This window comes from Tursiops truncatus, chromosome 4 (genome assembly GCF_011762595.2).
Source record: "Tursiops truncatus isolate mTurTru1 chromosome 4, mTurTru1.mat.Y, whole genome shotgun sequence".
NCBI classification, from domain to species: domain Eukaryota; kingdom Metazoa; phylum Chordata; class Mammalia; order Artiodactyla; family Delphinidae; genus Tursiops; species Tursiops truncatus.
In genome coordinates, this window is record NC_047037.1 from 85419379 (window position 1) to 85437890 (window position 18512).

Consider the following 18512-nt stretch of genomic DNA (forward strand, 5'->3'; position numbering starts at 1 on the left):
TTTATTTATTTATTTAAACGTCCTTAAGGCTTCAAGGGTTGCCGTAGATGTGCAGGGGCAATGATGCCGTGTAGCACCTTCTAGGACTGTATTTCATCAGCCAATCAAGTCAGGGGTTGTGAAGCTGAAGCCAATGGGTTCAGACCAGGGGCGGGGCTTACAGCAAGTAACTGTCAGTGAGATAGCAGTTAGTTGCGGCTGTTCTAGGGTGAACGGATTAGGTAGCCTCCACTTCTCACCTACATACCACACGATACTCCTCCTGAGGCTCTAGATGGTGAGTCCTCCCTTGGCTTCCCCTTCAGGAAGTTGCCCTTCTCCTTGGGTACTTTCTTCCGCAAAGAAGAACAAATGCTCCCACAGTATTCCAGCTACAGATTCAGCCAGCCACTCCCTCTTGTAGTTTCCAACTTTCCTATGGCAGCCAATCAAACACTTTTCCGAAGATCAACCAGCCTTTCAGTGTGAATTTCTGTCCCTTAGCCCCTGCCCCTCCTCCATTACACTTCCCATATCAACTTTCCAGACTGTGGTTCACCTGCCTGGTGATTGTTCCCTTTTGCCTTATGAGCACCAAGAGGAAAGCACACTGATGCCGTGGTGAATCTCCTCAGGTGTATGCAGCAGAGCCGAGAGGGAGGAGGGGCTCGTTCTGAGTGAAGAAGCCTTAGGAGGGCAACAGACTGCCCACCTTCGGAGTCTGTGAGTAAGGCCCCGCTGTATTGTGTGGAGAGTCTTCTGAAGAGACAATCCAACCCCAGTTCTGTATCTGCCATAAATCAATGAGAGCTTTACAGCTAATGAAGATTACTGGGATCCCACAGCTCTCTTTTCAGGATAATTTTGTCACCAAATTCCTGCAAAATGTGGTGATTAAAAGGAAGAAAGATTTCCCATTTTCAAGTACAGAGTGAATCAGTACGATTTCCACTCCATGAGAGAGAATTTCTCAAGGCTAAGTGATGTTCAGGACAAATCCATATGCCATTTTTGAGAGGACAGTTATTAACTCCACACAGAAAGAGATTTGAGGCATTATTTAATTTATTGATAAGTTACTATAGGAAACCTATGTGGCAATTTCAAGGCAAATCAATATTTTTTACCTAATGAGGCATTAACTCACAAACTTATTCAAAATTGTCAAAAGTCAATTTAAGCTGAAGAGGAGTTTTAATTACATTGAAAATCTGTTTAATCTAAACTGCTACTTCTTTACCCATATCCTTTAAAGTATCAAACTAGAATGATATTAGCATTTACATGCTAACTTAACATGAGATCATTTTGGTCAGGGGAAAGGTTTGTTAGGAGAATTTGGAGTAGAGATTGAAGAAGCCAAATTGAGTATTTACAGCCAAACAGGGAAATTCTGTTGCACTTGATCATATATGTCCCTAAAGTTCAAGAATAATTAAGATTTGCAGTAATTTTATTCTTTTATGAAAGAGATTTATTAGGATTGAATGTATAAACACTTATTAAGGTTTTCTTTTTTAATTTATTTTTTTATTGGGGTATAGTTGTTTTACAATGCTGTGTTAGATTCTACTGTACAGTGAAGTGGAGTTCCCTGTGCTATACAGTAGGTTCTCATTAGTAATCTATTTTTTACATATTAGTGTATATATGTCAATCCCAATCTCCCGATTCATCCCACACCCCCTTTCCCCTTTTGGTGTCCATACATTTGTTCTCTATGCCTGTGTCTCTATTTCTGCCTTGCAAACAGGTTCATCTGTACCATTTTCCTAGATTCCACATATATGCGTTAATAATATATGATATTTGTTTTTCTCTTTCTGACTTACTTCACTCTGTATGACAGCCTCTAGGTCCATCCACATCTCTACAAATGACCCCATTTCATTCCTTTTTATGGCTGAGTAATATTCCATTATATGTATGTACCACATCTTCTTTATCAATTCATATGTCGATGGGCATTTAGGTTGCTTCCATGACCTGGCTATTGTAAATAGCGCCACAATGAACATTGGGGTACATGTGTCTTTTTGAGTCATGGCTATTAAGGTTTCAAATAAACAATTTTAGAAATGAGAAAATGCTTATGGGAACATGTGTCCCTGCTTTTAGTTTGGAAAACAATAATTTCCTTAACTGTATTAAATTCTGAGAGCCTATAGGAATGTATAACTATGATGCAGAAAATAGTTTTCCTTTTTTGGTCAAACCCATTTGCTCCAGAACATTTAGTCCAGGAGTAACAGTGAGAAAATTAATAGGTGAAATTGACAATGTTTTCCTAAATAGTTTGATGCTGGGAGCAGATACCATCAGTCTATCACAATGTTCTTCCCTAATGGCACAGATTTCTCCTAGAGCAGTGCTTCTAAATAATGGCTGATTATTAGAATCACTGGGAAGTTTTTAGGTTCCTAATACTCAGGTTGCACCTTAGACCAATTAAATTAACCTCTGTGGTACCACCCAGGTATCTGTATTTTTAAAACTCTCTGATTCCAATATGCAGTCAAGGTTGAAAATCTCTGTCTTAGAGGGATAACTGAGCTTGCTCTCCTCTATCACTTAAATTACTATCAAGAGCCCTTGGTCTACTTTCAGTTCTTAACATGTTAAAGTGAGGTTAAGGAATTTAGAAATCCTTTGAGGAAAAATGAAACAAATCAAAAATAAGCAGCCCCAAACATCAGGGAACTGGTCTGACACCCAGAGCTAGGTGTCACCTAGTATTACTACAAGCTGGTCTGATGCTCACAGCTAGTCCATGCTGTTCTCCTACCGGACATATAATCTCACAGAACATCAAAATCAGATGAGTTCACTAGGAGACCGTAAATAAAGTTGGACAAAAAGAAGTCACCATGCAACCCATACAGTACCAAACATCCCCTCCCTCATCTAAAATGAGTGGCTGCTGCTTCTGTACTCATCACAGCTTTATCCCCATTCTAGTCTGCTTTCTCTATACGTAAGATTTATTGAGATACCCAATCACAGAATTGTCCTTGCTTTTTTTTTTTCGCGGTATGCGGCTTCTCACTGTTGTGGCCTCTCCCGTTGCGGAGCACAGGCTATGGACGCGCAGACTCAGCGGCCATGGCTCACGGGCCCAGCCGCTCCGCGGCACGTGGGATCTTCCCGGACCGGGGCACGAACCCATATCCCCTGCATCGGCAGGCGGACTCCCAACCACTGCGCCACCAGGGAAGCCCTGTCCTTGCTTTGTGACAGCACCCAAGTTATAGCAAACTTTCACTTCCTTAGACCTTCTCCAAAATTACCCAGATCCACAATTAGTTCTTTCTAACATCCTTTTACTGAACCTCCCAACAGTTCCCCAGGGTGAATGGCCTCCCTCACTGAGACACATTATAAACCAAACTTGTCAACTACAGTTGTGTTTCTGGGGTCTTCACCAGAAGGGCATTGATACCCTTTCTCAAAATATCTGACTCAAGAATATTGAAAATAAGCTGGCTTTGAGACTGAAAACTGAGCAATGTTGCCTTTGAATTGGGTGAATCACAGTGGTTACTACCATTGGCTACACATTAAAATTGCCTGGGGAGCCCAAGCTGCCACCTAGACTGATTTAAATAGGAATCGCTGAGGATAAGACTCAGGCAATAGTATCGTTATAGCTCCCCAGGTGATTTCAAATAAAATTATAAATACAGGGAGAGGAATTACATAGACTGGGAAACTATACAGATTAGAAAACTGAGGCCAACAGCAAGTTGCTCAGAGTCTTTTGCCCTGCAAGCAGCAGCCCATCAGATCTTTGCGTGCAGAGAGTCGCAATCTGACCAGAGAATCGACACTTTTACATCGGTGCTAATATGGTACAACGTTTGTAAACAGTGTTCACAAGGCCCTTTGATGCTGGTGTTACAATACCATGTGGAAAGAAGTAGAAGGTATAATTATATAAGGATGAACAGAACTATATAAATAAAATATATAAAAGCCACTAGATGACATGACTGTGCATATTTTTTTTTGTTTTTGAAATGCTTCTTTACATATTTATTTCAAAAATATTCACAATAAGCATGTACTCATTTAATTTTCTTTCAAAAGGTTGTTTTTATAGTCAGTAAAGAGCATATTATAAAACATATGTATGTGAAATATGAAACTGAAAAAGACATTGCTGGATTGTGAGAGGAAGTTTAGTAATAACTGATTGCTTAGCGGGGCAGCCAGATGAGATGCTAATAGACATGAGAAAAGGTTAAGCTAATATTATGAGAGAATTGGAAGAGTTCCCTGCATGAAGTTTAAGACCCCGACGTAAAACTTTCCTCACCATGGGAAGCAAGTGGGATTGGCAGACTGCAGCTATTACCTATTTCTTCAAACCAAGACACACCATGGCCTTTGTTCCTTTTCCAAGAAGTAACAGTAGAAACATGTAACAACTCCCTTGTTTTAAATCATCTTGTTTTCAATATTTTTCTTAGGTCCTTGGTTGCTATAAAAATATTTAAAAGTTAGAGAAAACATGGCCTATCAATGTCTCAGAGGAGATAAAAGAAGGCTGTTATTAAACATCATCATAGTCTATTCATTTCTGTCTGGATAGAACAACAAAAGAGATCAGAATATTCTCACCACCACCACTTCTTACTTTGGAATAGCTGCCGGAACATGCTTCCAGAGGCTCAGATAAGCTGAGAGCAGACCCCTGGTTGTCCATCCTCAGAACTAAGTAACCTGCACCAGCTTGTGGTCCTGGTGACTGGTTAGATGAAAAATCCTCTTTTCAGCTGGATAGATACAGGACGAAAATAGCTGAGTAGTGCTTGGCATCATAAGAACACAGGATGACACTGGCTCGTCTCTATCACTTGGGGTTGTAATTCTTCTACCATCTAAATTGAAAACATCATAGAAGAGGGAGGCATCCCTAATTTGGGCACACCTTAAGAAATCACTAGAAATAACTAAAGAGAAATATAGGCTTTTTATTTATTTTTTAAGAAAAGCTGTAGAAGGCCACCAAGAAGGAAAATCTTATGTTCTTTTGGTCCTAGGTGAGTTTTGCAGAGAGTCCTAAGAGTTGGATTCAGACGGCCTATGAGAAACCACAGGATGAGTGGCCCTGTTTCTAATTTCACTTTTCTTAACAAAGGATTTACCAACATATGGCTGGATATTTTTAGGACAACATTCACAAAAACTTCTCAGGACCTCCCTGATATCATTCTAATATTGTCTTTGATCTGTACAATTGGAGGTAGGTGTAATTCTTTTTATTTAAGTGTGTTTTGTGCTTGTATTTTGTAAATGTCATCATAGAGAATTAAGAAAAGTAGCAATAATAGGAAATTAGATTTTTTTTTCTAAATTCATACCTCTATACCAAGATTTTCAATCAAATGAATCCAACGGTAATCTGCCCCTGAGGAGAGACCATGTAGATCTGATCCACATTCTTCACCTCTATTGAGTTCAGAGTATTCATACCTTCTTACTTGCTAGGTCGTGGTTAGATTTAAGTGATGTGGAGAATTGAACCAGATAAGCAGAAAATCAAAGGTTAGGGATTTTATTGTTACCTGCATCATCATAAACTAGAGTTTCATTCATATTTTAAAATTAGGTGTCCCACAGATTTCTTCACTTGGAAAAAGAATTTTCAAAGTGATAGGTCTTCTGAATGATTCAGTTACTTTTTAACCCCTTGGTAGGTGCTCCCTTAGGTTTTGTCCAAATGGTAAATTATGCCCAGCTTTTATGAGAAGAAAAGAACACTGTAGAAATCAAAAGAAAGCACATTTTTTGCATGTGCTTTTGACCTGATTAGGAATTGTATTACAAAGAATTAGAAACATTAAACTGAAGGAAATGCTGTGATACTACTTATTGCACCTTGAAAAAAATTATAAACAAAGTTAAATATTCATTTTATAGGCTTTCTAATGGGTAGTAGGTAATTAGTAATAGGTAGCTAGTTTTTCTCATTATTAAATTATTATACTAATTCCTCATTGCTATCTTGGGAATCAGCCAGGATATTTCATTTAAGGTTAGTAATTTATTAATCCCTCATTGCAGGATTGCTAAAGAAATGAATATCTGATTTATAGCATGTACATAAACTGCTGCAAATATTTTAGTAGGAACACAAGAACGAACAATTACTAGCAATATTTAATAAAGATTCTAAGAAAATGATAGACTTTGTAAAAGAAGTAAAGCATGAATTTAGTGGATGACCAATTATACTGATTCTATATGCTTAAGTGTGAGGGAGGGTTTCGGTTACAGGAATATAGCAAGTAAGGAGTGGTGCAGTATTTCATTGTCCTCAGTATTAAGAAGTCATGTCCAATTAAAGTTCTATAAATGTGGTATTTCACTGCCTTTCAATAGACATATTTTTTTGCAGCATTTTTGAACCTACACTTGAAAGACTTTCCAATTCCTCTCCCTGTGATATTATTTTTATTTGGATGCAGTTTTGAAATGTTCAGTTTTACATCTGACCAGGTGTGTATAGTAAATATGAGTAAATATAGTAAATATTTTATATATCTGACTATATCTAAGATTCATATAAATACAAAGATGGCTTAAGAAAATTTGTAAACATATTTCTTCACTGCTGTGCCGGTTGATAGAGGCTTATGATGTGGATAACGTCATATCAGCTGTGTAGAAGAAGGAACCAGGCATGAAAGAGCTGAAATCCAGGTAACATAGTCAAAACAGAGCCTAGGTCTGAAACTAGGTAGGCAATTCAGAATGAGTACATGTACAGCTGCTAAGAATGTGAGTAGCTGAGTATTTAATCATAATTCAAAACCTTAGACAAGAAATTGGTAAAGAAGATAGAAGCCCAGAGAGACTTTGAGCTACTGATACAGGACTCTAGTGGCAAGAGAATTCTGACATTGAACAAATCTATTGCCTTGGGAATGTTTCATAGTGTTCCCATTAGAATAGAGGCTACTCTCTAAGTGCACCTGCCTTAGAATATTTCAAGAAACATACACTGAACCTCTTACATGGAGCTGGAAGTGAGGAACAAGACAAATTATATAGTCAAGGCATATACAGTATTACTAAATAGTTGGGAACAGCCGGAGTCAGGTAAAGGAGAGACAATATGCTTACTACAAGGAATATAGAATGCATTATTGACACATTAAATAGTCCTCTAGCCCAGGGGTTGGCGGCAAAGTGTTTTCTGTAAAAGGCCATATAGTACATATTTTAGACTATGAAGGCCATATGATCTCTGTCACAACTACTCAACTCTGCCATTGTAGTTTAAAAGCAGCCATAGACGATACATAAGTAAATTGGTATGGCTGTATTCCAATAATACTTTACTTATGAAAACAGGCATTGAGCCAGATTTGTTCCCAGGGCCCATAGTTTGCCAACACTTGCCCTAGTTAATCAGTATATAAACACGAACATGTGTGAAAATGATTGACTTTCCCAAACAAATTTAACCAGTGATGTTAAAAACCATAATGGAAACCATGTATCCATGCCAGAACCAGAAGCAGATTACTCCTTCATTTGTCATGAACAGGTTTTATAATCATCTGATTTTTGACATAAGTGCAATTTTAAGTACTTCTATAAACTTTACTATTTGTCAACAACTCTTTAAAGGAAGAGACCATATGTTGAGAACTGTGAACGGTCTAAGATTTTACTCAACTTTCAATCTAATAATTTTGCTTGCCACAGTTTCATCATCCTGGCAAAAGACACGGGACTCCTGGGCTAGAAACAAAGGACTTTATTACTCATAGCAATAACAGAAGCCAGAGTCTCCGCATTTTCTTGCCCCTGTTCCATGAGCCCCACAGGGAGAAGTAAAGAGGGCAAGGTGAAACCTGCATACACAATGGGTTGCATTATAGGAGAAGAAATCTGAGCTTAGAGAACTTGAATATTTTATGATGGGCAGTGAGCTCATCTGCCCTCTTGCTCCAGAGAGAGATAATATCTTTATAACACTGGACAGTATAGTAAACCTGCCTTTTTCTCTGGAGGGAGACACTTGCTTTATCTTCCAAAGCTGTTAGCCATACAAATATTCTTGAAAGAAAATATTCCTGGAAGAAAAGCAGTCAGTGCCCCCATCCATAGCATACAGAGAAACACAAGAGACCCATGAAGAATCATTTCCCAAATGCAAGGAGAGAGCCTAACACAGTAGGTACTCAGTGTTTCCTTAATGAGTGAATGTTGAATGGATGTGTTAACGAACCAAACTGGGTCTGCTTGCCCACGGGCAGTAAAGCCAATCTACTGACAGTGGGTTGTGGTGAAGGAAAGTGCAGCGTTTATTGTAAGGTGCCGTACAAGGAATATGGGACAGCTAGTGCTCAAAAAGCCTGAACTCCCCGATGGGTTTCAGCAAAGCATTTTTAAAAGCAAGGCCAAGGAAGGGAGTCCCAGGGTATATGATGAGCTCATGCACAATTCTCTGACTGGTTGATGGTGAGGTAAAGTAGAAAGATCAAAAATTGTTGCAAATATTTCCTGGTTCCAGCCAGACTCCTGAAGGGATGTGTTAATTTCTTTCATTTGGTGCGGCTGGCGGGGGGGGGGTTTGCATCTGTAAAACAACTCAGGAAATGTGCATGAGATACTATTATCTAGGTACTTCAGAGAGGACCTAAAGCAGAGGATATAAGGGAGACATCTCTCTGGGGAAGGCCCCATAGGGTCCTGCTTGGTTACAGATGCCCATATAGGATTTAAAACTATCAACTAAATATTTTATGATAAACACCATTAATTGGTTATTTCATAATCTGCATTACCTTCCCAGTCTCTATCCCTGCTATTCTTCCATACACATCTTCTGTATAATCCATGGCTAATTACGTAGTTTCTGGAAATTGATACGATTGTTTACTCCTTTGTGGATTTTGTGCATGATGATCCGTCTACCTGAAATCTCTTTCTTTCTCTTGTATGCCTGAAAATCTGCTACATACCCTTTAGTACTTTTGTCAAACTGTTTCCTATATCTATTCTTAAAAAAAAAAAAAGAAAAAGAAGCATAGAGATGTTCATTAACCTTTTGCTGTAGTTGGTAATGATCTGATGCAAAATTATGAAAATCCAAGAGTTAAGACTTCAGCACTTACTATGTTGTGATTAATCTTTCTATCTTGTGCTAGGCATAGGAGTGCCTGGCATGTATTCCATGCTAATAGACCAACAGATAAATGAGAAAATAACATTTTTATATTATTAGGTCCAAAACTATGCAGATGCCGTACAGTGGATGGATCCACATTTATTTTTTGATATATTTACACCAATAATTCTCTTTAATGTTGCATTTGACATGGATGTTTACCTGCTCCACAAGTTATTCTGGCAGGTAAGAAGTGTTATTTTCAATAATATTATTCACTCATGAACTACTACATGTTATCTGTGTTCAGATTTTTTTACAGTTTTAAAAATCAACTATATTTAGGTATAATTTATATGCAATAGTATGCATACATTTTGAGAGTACAGTTTGATGAGTTTTGACAAATATCAACCTATCAAGATATAGAAATTTCCATTATCCTAGAAAATTCCCTCAGACTTCTTTGAAGTCAATCCCTCATCAATGCCTCAGAGAGGTAAGTACTGATCCAACTTTCTCTTTTTTAATGATTCAATTTCATTTGATTTACCTTAGAAATTCTGTCCAAATATTATGTAATTTTTGGTACAGATAGTCATTTGCAAGGTCATGGGGTACAAGTGCAAAGACTAACTTTCTCATTACTTGTCATTTCTATATAGTATATTTCTTTTGAATATTAATTCAAAGAGAAAAGTAGGAAATCATTTCTATAGCCTTATTATTAAAGTCTCAAATAGATGCCAGGTGAAAAAATTTACATAGTGACTATTACAGGCATTATTTTCAAAAGTCATTCCTAAGCAAGATAAATTATATTCAATTAAATTGATTAAAAAATCCATTACATATTGTTTTTAGCAGGTTCTTCAAGATTTACATAACAGTGTCATTGTCTTCCATGTATGACTTAGATTCACAATCAAAAATAAGTCTCCACTTTGATACCACTGTAGTTTTCTTTTTTCCAAAAATTTTTACTTTTGATGAAGCTCAATTCATCAATTTTTCTTTTAGAATTTGTGTTTTTATGTCCTATTAAAAATTATTTGCCTATTCTAAGGTCACTAAGATCTTTTGCTATGTTTTCTTCTAGAAGTTTAATAGTTTTAGATTTCACATTTAGGTCTAAGATCCAATTTGAGTTAATTGTTTTATATGATGTGAGTTGGGTGTTCTGTTTCATTTTTTTTCATATGGACATTCAATTTTTACAAAATCATTTTTCTTCTTCCAGTTTTATTGAGATATAATCAATGTAGAGCACCATATAAGTTTAAGGGGTACATCATGATTTGACTTGTATACATCATGAAATGATTATCATAATAAATTTAGTGAACATCCATCATCTCACAGATACAAAATTAAAGAAATAGAAAAAAATATTTTTCTCTGTAATGAGAACACTTAGGATTTACTCTCTTGACAACTTTTGTGTGTAACATACAGCAGTGTTCATTATATTCATCATATTGTTGTACATCACATCCCTACTACTTATTTATTTTATAATTGAAAGTTTTGTACCTCTGGACTGCCTTCATCCAATTCTCCCTCTCACACCCCCTCCCACCCTGCCTCTGGTAACCACAAATCTGACCTCCTTTTCTATGAGTTTGGCTGCTTGTTTGTTTATTTTTGAAGTATAATTGACCTATACCACTGTGTTAGTTCCTGTTACACAACACAGTAGTTTGATTATTTATATACTTTTCAAAATGATCATCACAATGTCTAGTTACAATATGCCACCATACAAAGATGTTAACTAGTTATTGCCTATATTACCCACACTGTACATTTCATACCTGTGAATCATTTATTTTGCAACTGGAAGTTTGTACGTCTTAATCTCCCTCACCTATTTCTTTCCTTCTCCCAACCCCTCTCCAGGTGGCTACCTGTTTGTTCTCTATATCTATATAAATCTGTTTCTGTTTTGTTACATTTGTTCAGTTAGTTCTTGCCACAGATGGCAAGATTCCATTCTTTTGTGGTTGAGTAATATTCCATTGTGTGTCTGTGTGTTGTTTGTGTGTATATATATATATACACACACACACATATATAAACCGCATCTTCTTTATCCATCTATTGATGAACATTTAGGTTGCTTCCATACCTTGGCTATTGTAAATAATGCTGCAATGAACATAGAGTGCACATATATTTTTGAATGAGCATTTTCATTTGCTTTGTGTAAATACCCAAAAGTGGAATTGCCAGATGATAGGTAGTTCTATTTTTAATTTTTTGAGGAATCTCCATACCGTTTTCCATAGTGGCTGCACCAATTTACATTCCCATGAATGGTGCATGAGGTTTCCCTTTTCTCTACATCCTCTCTAAAACTTATTTGTTGTCTTTTTGATAATAGCCATTCTGACAGACGTGAGGCGATATCTCATTGTCGAAATCAGGGATTTGCATTTCCCTGATGATTAGTGATGTTGAGCACATTTTCATATGCCTATTGGCCATTTTTCTGTTTTCTTTGGAAAAATGTCTATTCAGATCCTCTGCCCATTACTTAATAGGTTTGTTTGTTTGTTTTTGATGTTAAGTATTATGACCTCTTTGTACATTTTGGATCTTAACCCCTTATTCAATATATTGTTTGCAAGTATCTTCTCCCATTCAGTAGGTGATCTTTTTGTTTTGTTGAGAGTTTCTTTCCTTCACTATGCAAAAGCTTTCTAGTTTCATGTAGTCCCATTTATTTATTTTTGCTTTTGTTTCCCTTGCCCAAAGAGACATAGCCAAAAAAAACGTTACTAAGACTGATAACAAAGATCTTACTACCTATGTTTTCTTCTAGAAGTTTTTCAGGTCTTACATTTAAGTCTTTAATCCATTTTGAATTTATTTTTGTGCAGGATGTGAGAGAGTAGTACAGTTTAATTATTTTGCATGTAGCTATTCAGTTTTCTCAACACCATTTTTTGAAGAGGCTGCCTTTCCCAAATCGTATATTTCTCCCTCCTTTGTCGTAGATTAATTGCCTATATAAGTGTGGGTTCATTTCTGGGCTTTCCATTCTGTTCCATTGATGCATGTTGCTGATCTCTTAAGCTCAGATGCATTTCAACAACCCTGCATTTTTATTGCCCCCCTCACATTTACTGTTTTTGACATCATATTTCACATATTTTTGCTTTATGTACCCCTTTACTGCTTATTGTTGATATAGATGATTTTACTACTTTGGTCTTTCTACCTTCCTACCAGCTTTTAAGTGGTTGATCTACTACCTTTACTGTATATTTGTCTTTACCAATGAGATTTTTCCTTTCATAATTTTCATATTTCTAGTTGTAGCCTTTTCCTTTTCACTTAGAGAAGTACATTTAACATTTCTTGTAAAGCTGGTTTGGTGGTGCTGGACTTTTTTAGCTTTTGCTTTTCTATAAAACTTTTCATCTCTCCATCAAACTTTAATTAAAGCCTTGCTGGGTAGAGTAGTCTTGTTTCTAGGTTTTTCTCTCTTATCACTTTAAATATATCATGCCACTCCTTTCTGGCCTGCAGAGTTTCTGCTGAAAAGTCTGCTGACCGTCTTTTGGGAATTTCCTTGTACGCAGGCCTCTCACTGTTGTGGCCTTTCCCATTGCGGAGCACAGGCTCTGGACGCGCAGGCTCAGTGGCCATGGCTCACGGGCCTAGCCGCTCCGCGGCATGTGGGATCTTCCCGGACCGGGACACGAACCCGTGTCCCCTGCATCGGCAGGCGGACTCTCAACCACTGCGCCACCAGGGAAACCCCTCCCTTGCTGCTTTTAATATTCTTGCTTTAACTTTATGATCATTACCTTGAACTCTTTATCAGGTAGGTTGCTTATCTCCACTTCACTTAGTTCTTCTGGGTTTTATCTTCTTCCTTCATTTGGAACATATTCCTCTGCTGCTTCATTCTGCCTAATTTGCTGTTTTATTTATATGTATCTGGTAAGTTAGTTACATTGTCCAACCTTGGAGAAGTGGTCTTTTTTAGAAGTCCTCTGTGACCCAGCAACATACTCTCCTCTCATCACCAGAGTTGTATCCTCTAGGAGTTCTTCCTATGTGGGCTTTGTGGGTCCTTCTGTTGAAGGAGGATGACCACTGTGTGCATTCTGGTAGATGTGGCTGACACCCAGTCCAGTCGGTTGCCAGGTTCTGCCTTGTGTGGGTGCTGTCAGCTGCTGGTGGGCAGGGCCAGGCAGCTGCCTGCAGAGCCCTGGGTGGTCCTGGGGCTAGGGTTGGCCCACTGGTGGGCAGAGCTGGGTTCTGGAGTGGGTGGTTTTGGGACCTGGTATCCTGGGTCTAGTGTCTGCTGCTGGTGGGTGGGCCCAGTTCCTGACACAGCTGATTACAGAGTCTGGAGTACCCCAGAGTTCATGTTGGCCTGTTGGTGAGTAGGGCTGAACCCAGGGGTGGGGAGCTGAGGGGTCAAAGATATCTCAGAACTGGTGTCAGCTTGCTGACGGGCTTGGTGGTTGGGTCCCAGAACTGGTGTTGGCCTACTGATGGGCAGGGCCATGGTCTAGGGGGTCCTGGAGCAAGTGCTGTCCTTCTGATCTGGATGGCTTTGGTGCTCTGGTGGCCCCTGGGCTCATGTTCACCCACTGGTGGATGAGGATGAGTCCTGGGGCTAGTGCCAGCCCACTGGTGAGTGGAGCTGTGGCCTAGGTTCTCTGGCTGCAGGGCCCTGAGGGTCCTGGAATTGGTGTGTTGGCCTGCTGGTGGGCAGAGCTGGGGCCTGGGTTGTCCTGGAGCTAGTGCCAGCCCGTCGGTGGGTGTGGCTTGTCCAGGGGCTAGTGCCAGCTTGATGGTGGGCAGAGCCAGGTCCTTACAGATGGCTGTGGATATGCAGGGGATCCCAGGACTAGTGCCAGTGCATTGGTGTGTGGGGTTGGATCCTAGGCCTTTTGATGGACAGGGCTGTGTCCCAGGATAGTTGTACACTCAGAGAATGTTAAGGCAATTGGCCTGCTGGTGGGTGGGGCTATATTCTCACCCAGGTAGCTGCTTGGCCTGAGGCGTCCCAGTACTTTCCCAAGGTGAGCTCCGGTTGCATCCTTCCTTTCTGAGAGGCGCTCCGAGATCAGCAGGTGGGTCTGACCCAGACTCCTTTCAAATCACTCCCTCTGCCCTGGGTCCCAGAGCATCTGAGATTTTGGGTGTGCCCTGTAAGAGGGGAGTATCTATTTCCCACAGCCATCTGGCTCTCCCAAAAGAAAGCCCTGCTGGCCTTCAAAGCCAAATGTTCTAGAGGAATCATCTTCATGGTGCAGTACCCCCAGGCTGGGGAGGCTGATGCAGGGCCTGGACCCCTTGCTCCTTAGGGAGAGTCTCTGCAATTGTAATTATCCTCCTAGTTGTGGCTCACTCACTGTGGGTATGGATTTTGACTATACCGTGTCTCTGGCCCTTCTACACATCTCATGGTTTGCTTTTTTGTGTTTTTTTTTTTGGAAGTATAGCTGATTTAAAATATTTAAAATATTATATTAGTTTCAGGTTTACAATGTAGTGTGATTCAGTATTTTTGGAGAACATACTCCATTATAAGTTATTATAAGATAATGACTATAATTCCCTGTACTATACTATTTTATACATGCTAGTTTGTGTCTGTTAATCCCATACACTTAATTTGTCCCTTCTCCCTTTGGTAACCACTAATTTGTTTTCTATGTCTATGAGTCTGTTTCTGTTTTGCATATACATTCATTTGTATTAATTTTTTTAGATTCCCCATATAAATGATATCAGACAGTATTGGTCTTTGTCTGGCTTATTTCACTAAGCATAATATTTTCTAAGTCCATCCACATTGCTGCAAATGGCAGAATTTCATTCTTTTTTGCATTGGTTGTATAGTGGTGAGCATAGGTGCCTTCCATTCTTTTTATGGCTGAGTAATAGTCTATGGAATACATATACCACATCTTCTTTATCCATTTATCTGTTGATGGGCACTTGGGTTGTCATGGTTTGTTCTTTATATAGTTAGTTGTAGAAGATCATTTCTGCTAGTCTTCTGGTCTTTCTCAACAAAAGCTACTCTGTAAATAGTTGTAATTTTGATGTGCCAGTGGGAGAAGGTAAGCTCGAGGTCTTTCTATGCACCGCGCCCCCCCGTCTTTGCCACTGCCCTCTATATTCAAAAATTTTAAAACTTTGCTCCAAATTGTAAAACAAAGTAAACAAGGAAAAAGTATAAAGTGTGGGAAAAGTAAATTCAGCTCTACATTTTAGTGAATAAACTATATCTTTTCAATTGTCTAGCATGTTGAAGACTCAAGAAAGAAATTATGGAGGAAAAAAGTAACAAAAAAATCTGACCGGCAAAACTTAACGCCACTTATGATTTTAACTCTGATACTATAAGAAAGCTATTATTAAATATACTAGGTCCAGTAAAAGGAAATTACTGATAAAAGTTGTGTTTCAAATACCCACCTTCTAAAATTTCCCACACACACACATAAAAGAACAGCACAGAGAAGACTACTCACAGAAACAGCAATAATCCTAATTCACAAGCTATTATGATTATTTTCTAATCATGTGATATTTGAACCCCTCCAGGAAAGACCTTGAGAAAAAATACTCTAGATTATAAGCAGGATGTGCATTTCTTTCAAAGTAATCAATACAGTTTTGCAAGTATAAAGCTGTTACCTAAAATACATTAGAATCAAAACTATTAAAATAACTTACACTTGAAACAGAGTCCAGGCAAATGAAATTCAGACAAATTACAAAAAAATGAAATTGAAAAGAATAGAGATATAATACTAGTTTGAGCTGGTTCTAGTGTTCCCTGTCAAGCCATCTCCTGAGTCTCTGTTCAACTGGGGGGTCAGCTGAGGTAGGATGAGCTAGATGGCTCTGCTCATATGTCTTTTGGTTGGTACTGTTAATATTGGCTATAGGCAATGAGTGTCACTGTACATGTATCTCATTATCCAGGCAATTATTCCAGGCTTCTTCACATGGTGATTTCAGAGTCTCAAACATCAGTGGGAGAGGGCAAACTTGAATTTACTAGTGCTTTTTAAGAGAAAATTTTTATTGAAGTATAGTTGGTGTATAACATTTTCTAAGTTATTGGTGTACAATATGGTGATTCCCAACTTTTTAAAGTTATACTCCATTTATAGTTATTATAAAATATTGGCTATATTCCCTGTGTTGTACGATATATCATTGTAGCTTATTTTATGCATAATAGTTTGTATCTTTTAATCTTCTACCCCTATATTGCCCCTCCACACTTCCCTCTCCCCACTTTTTAAGTCTCTAGTTACATCATGTTTGCTCCTGTTCAGTCAGTATGGAAGATAGCTACCCAATGGTGTGGATTCAGGGAGCAGAATTACTGCAGCCATTTTTGCAAACAATATACCATGTGATTTATTGAGGTATCAACAGCTATTTGGTGGAAGAACAAAGATTTGGATATCCTGACCCTCAATCCTCTTGTCTCAAAGCCTCATTTTAATTTGTTCCTTTGAACAGGAGTTAGTAATACAACTCCCTTGACCACCATAACCTTAAATTGAGAAATCAGCCACCCTAGAGGTAAATTACCTAGGGGACCTTGATTTTCTTTCACCATTCTGATGCTGTTATCAAGCTTTATCTACCAAAGACTCCCTCTCAATAGTGTCAGGCCTCAGTAATGCCGTATAAGCACTCTGTCATTGTTCTGTCAATTTTAAGATTGGGTTAGAAATGTCTGATTAAGTGACAACCAAAATCACTCAGGACTAGCACCCAGGCCTCCTGAGTCAGAGGCCAGTTATTTCCCAACTGGACCCTAACTCTCCGCAAGAATGTCCCTGTACAGACAAAAGACTAAAATAATCAGAAGGAAGATAGCTTTTAATATTTTAGCTCTTCTGAATTCTCTTTTTCATTAACTGCATTAGGTATGTCTTTCTCCAGTGCCTATTGCAATGCCTCATTGCATAGTAGGTAGTGAATAAATGTGTAATAAATAAGGGGGTAAGAACTTGTGCTTTTTCATTTTTCTTGATGTAGCAAAAGTTGAGACAGGAACCTGGGGATTTTATTTGATTTTACTTCTCTGGAGAATTGTTTTAAATGGGAATGATTAGTACACTGCTGGTGGCTGTGTTTGTTGGTAAAACTTTTTGGAGGATATATTAGTAATCTCTATGGAAAGTTCCCAAATGATGCATGTCTTTAATTTTACTCATTGAAATTCTAAGGATATAATGAAGGATGTATGATATTGCTGTTTTTAATTTTATATTGGCAGTAAGAGCATTTTTCAACATCATTATGAAATTCTTAGTTATCCATTTTTATTTCATTTTATTTTTAAATTGAAATATAATTGACATATAACATTATTTAGTTTCAGGTGTGCAACATAATGATTTGATATTTGTATATATTTCAGAATGCTCACCAAAATAAGTCTAGTTAACATCCATCACCACACATAGTTACAAATCATTTTTCTTGTGATAAGAACTTTTAAGACCTACCTTCTTAGCAAATTTCGAATATGAAATACACTATTGTTGTTAACTATAGTCACCATACTGTATATTGCATCCCTATGCTCTATTTGTTTTATAACTGGAAATTGGTATCTTTTGACCCCTTTTACCCATTTCACACCTCCAACCCCCCACCCCACCCCACTGCCCGCCTCTGTTCTCCGTATCTATGAATTTAGTTTTTTGTTTTTTTAGATTCCACATATAAGTAAGTGAGATCATATGATATTTGTCTTTCTCTGTATGACTTATTTCACTTAGTATATGCCCTCAAGATCCACCCACATTGTGGCAAATGGCAAGATTTCTTTCTTTTTCTTATGGCTGAATAATATTCTATATAGATACCACATTTTCCTTATCCATTCATCCATAGATGGACATTTAGCTTGCTTCCATGTTTTGGCTATTGTAAATAATGCTACAGTGAACATGAGGGTGTAGTTGTGAATTCTCATAGGTACTTTAAGGCACAATCACCACATTTTCCCAAGTGCATTTGGTAATAAAATCTTGCTAGATAACCACCACAGGTAGAATAGGAGAAAGTAGAAGACAATGGTGGGAAGGCAGAAGGCCAGGATCCAGTTGTAGAATAACAGAATGCCCCTTCCCATCTTTTTTCTGGTCCTCTGCCCTTTCTATACATTCCTTCTATTATTTTGTTTTCTCTTTTTTCCCCTCTTTTGTAACTTCTTTCTAAATTTGTGTTCTTTTTTCTATGTTAATAGGCTATGTCTCAGTTTTTATGCATTGTTAAATGTGTATATATATATATATATATAATATATATATATATGGTATGTATGTATATACCTTCACACATATACATCTATATTCAGTGGCCTTATCAAGAAAATTAAAAGTTCATTTTTTTTCCATTA

At 38.0% G+C, this 18512-nt stretch overlaps 1 protein-coding gene across 1 annotated transcript in view; it reads left to right on the forward strand.

Annotated features, from left to right (window-relative positions):
- The first annotated feature begins 214 nt into the window (after positions 1-214).
- SLC9C1 (solute carrier family 9 member C1) overlaps positions 215-18512 on the forward strand; it is a 102131-nt gene continuing 83833 nt past the window's right edge. The window contains exons 1-4 of the mRNA XM_073804229.1: positions 215-277; positions 5022-5224; positions 6380-6480; positions 9221-9349. Coding sequence (XP_073660330.1) covers positions 5065-5224; positions 6380-6480; positions 9221-9349 — 390 coding nt within the window. The 5' untranslated portion in view covers positions 215-277; positions 5022-5064. The remainder of the gene's footprint in view (positions 278-5021; positions 5225-6379; positions 6481-9220; positions 9350-18512) is intronic.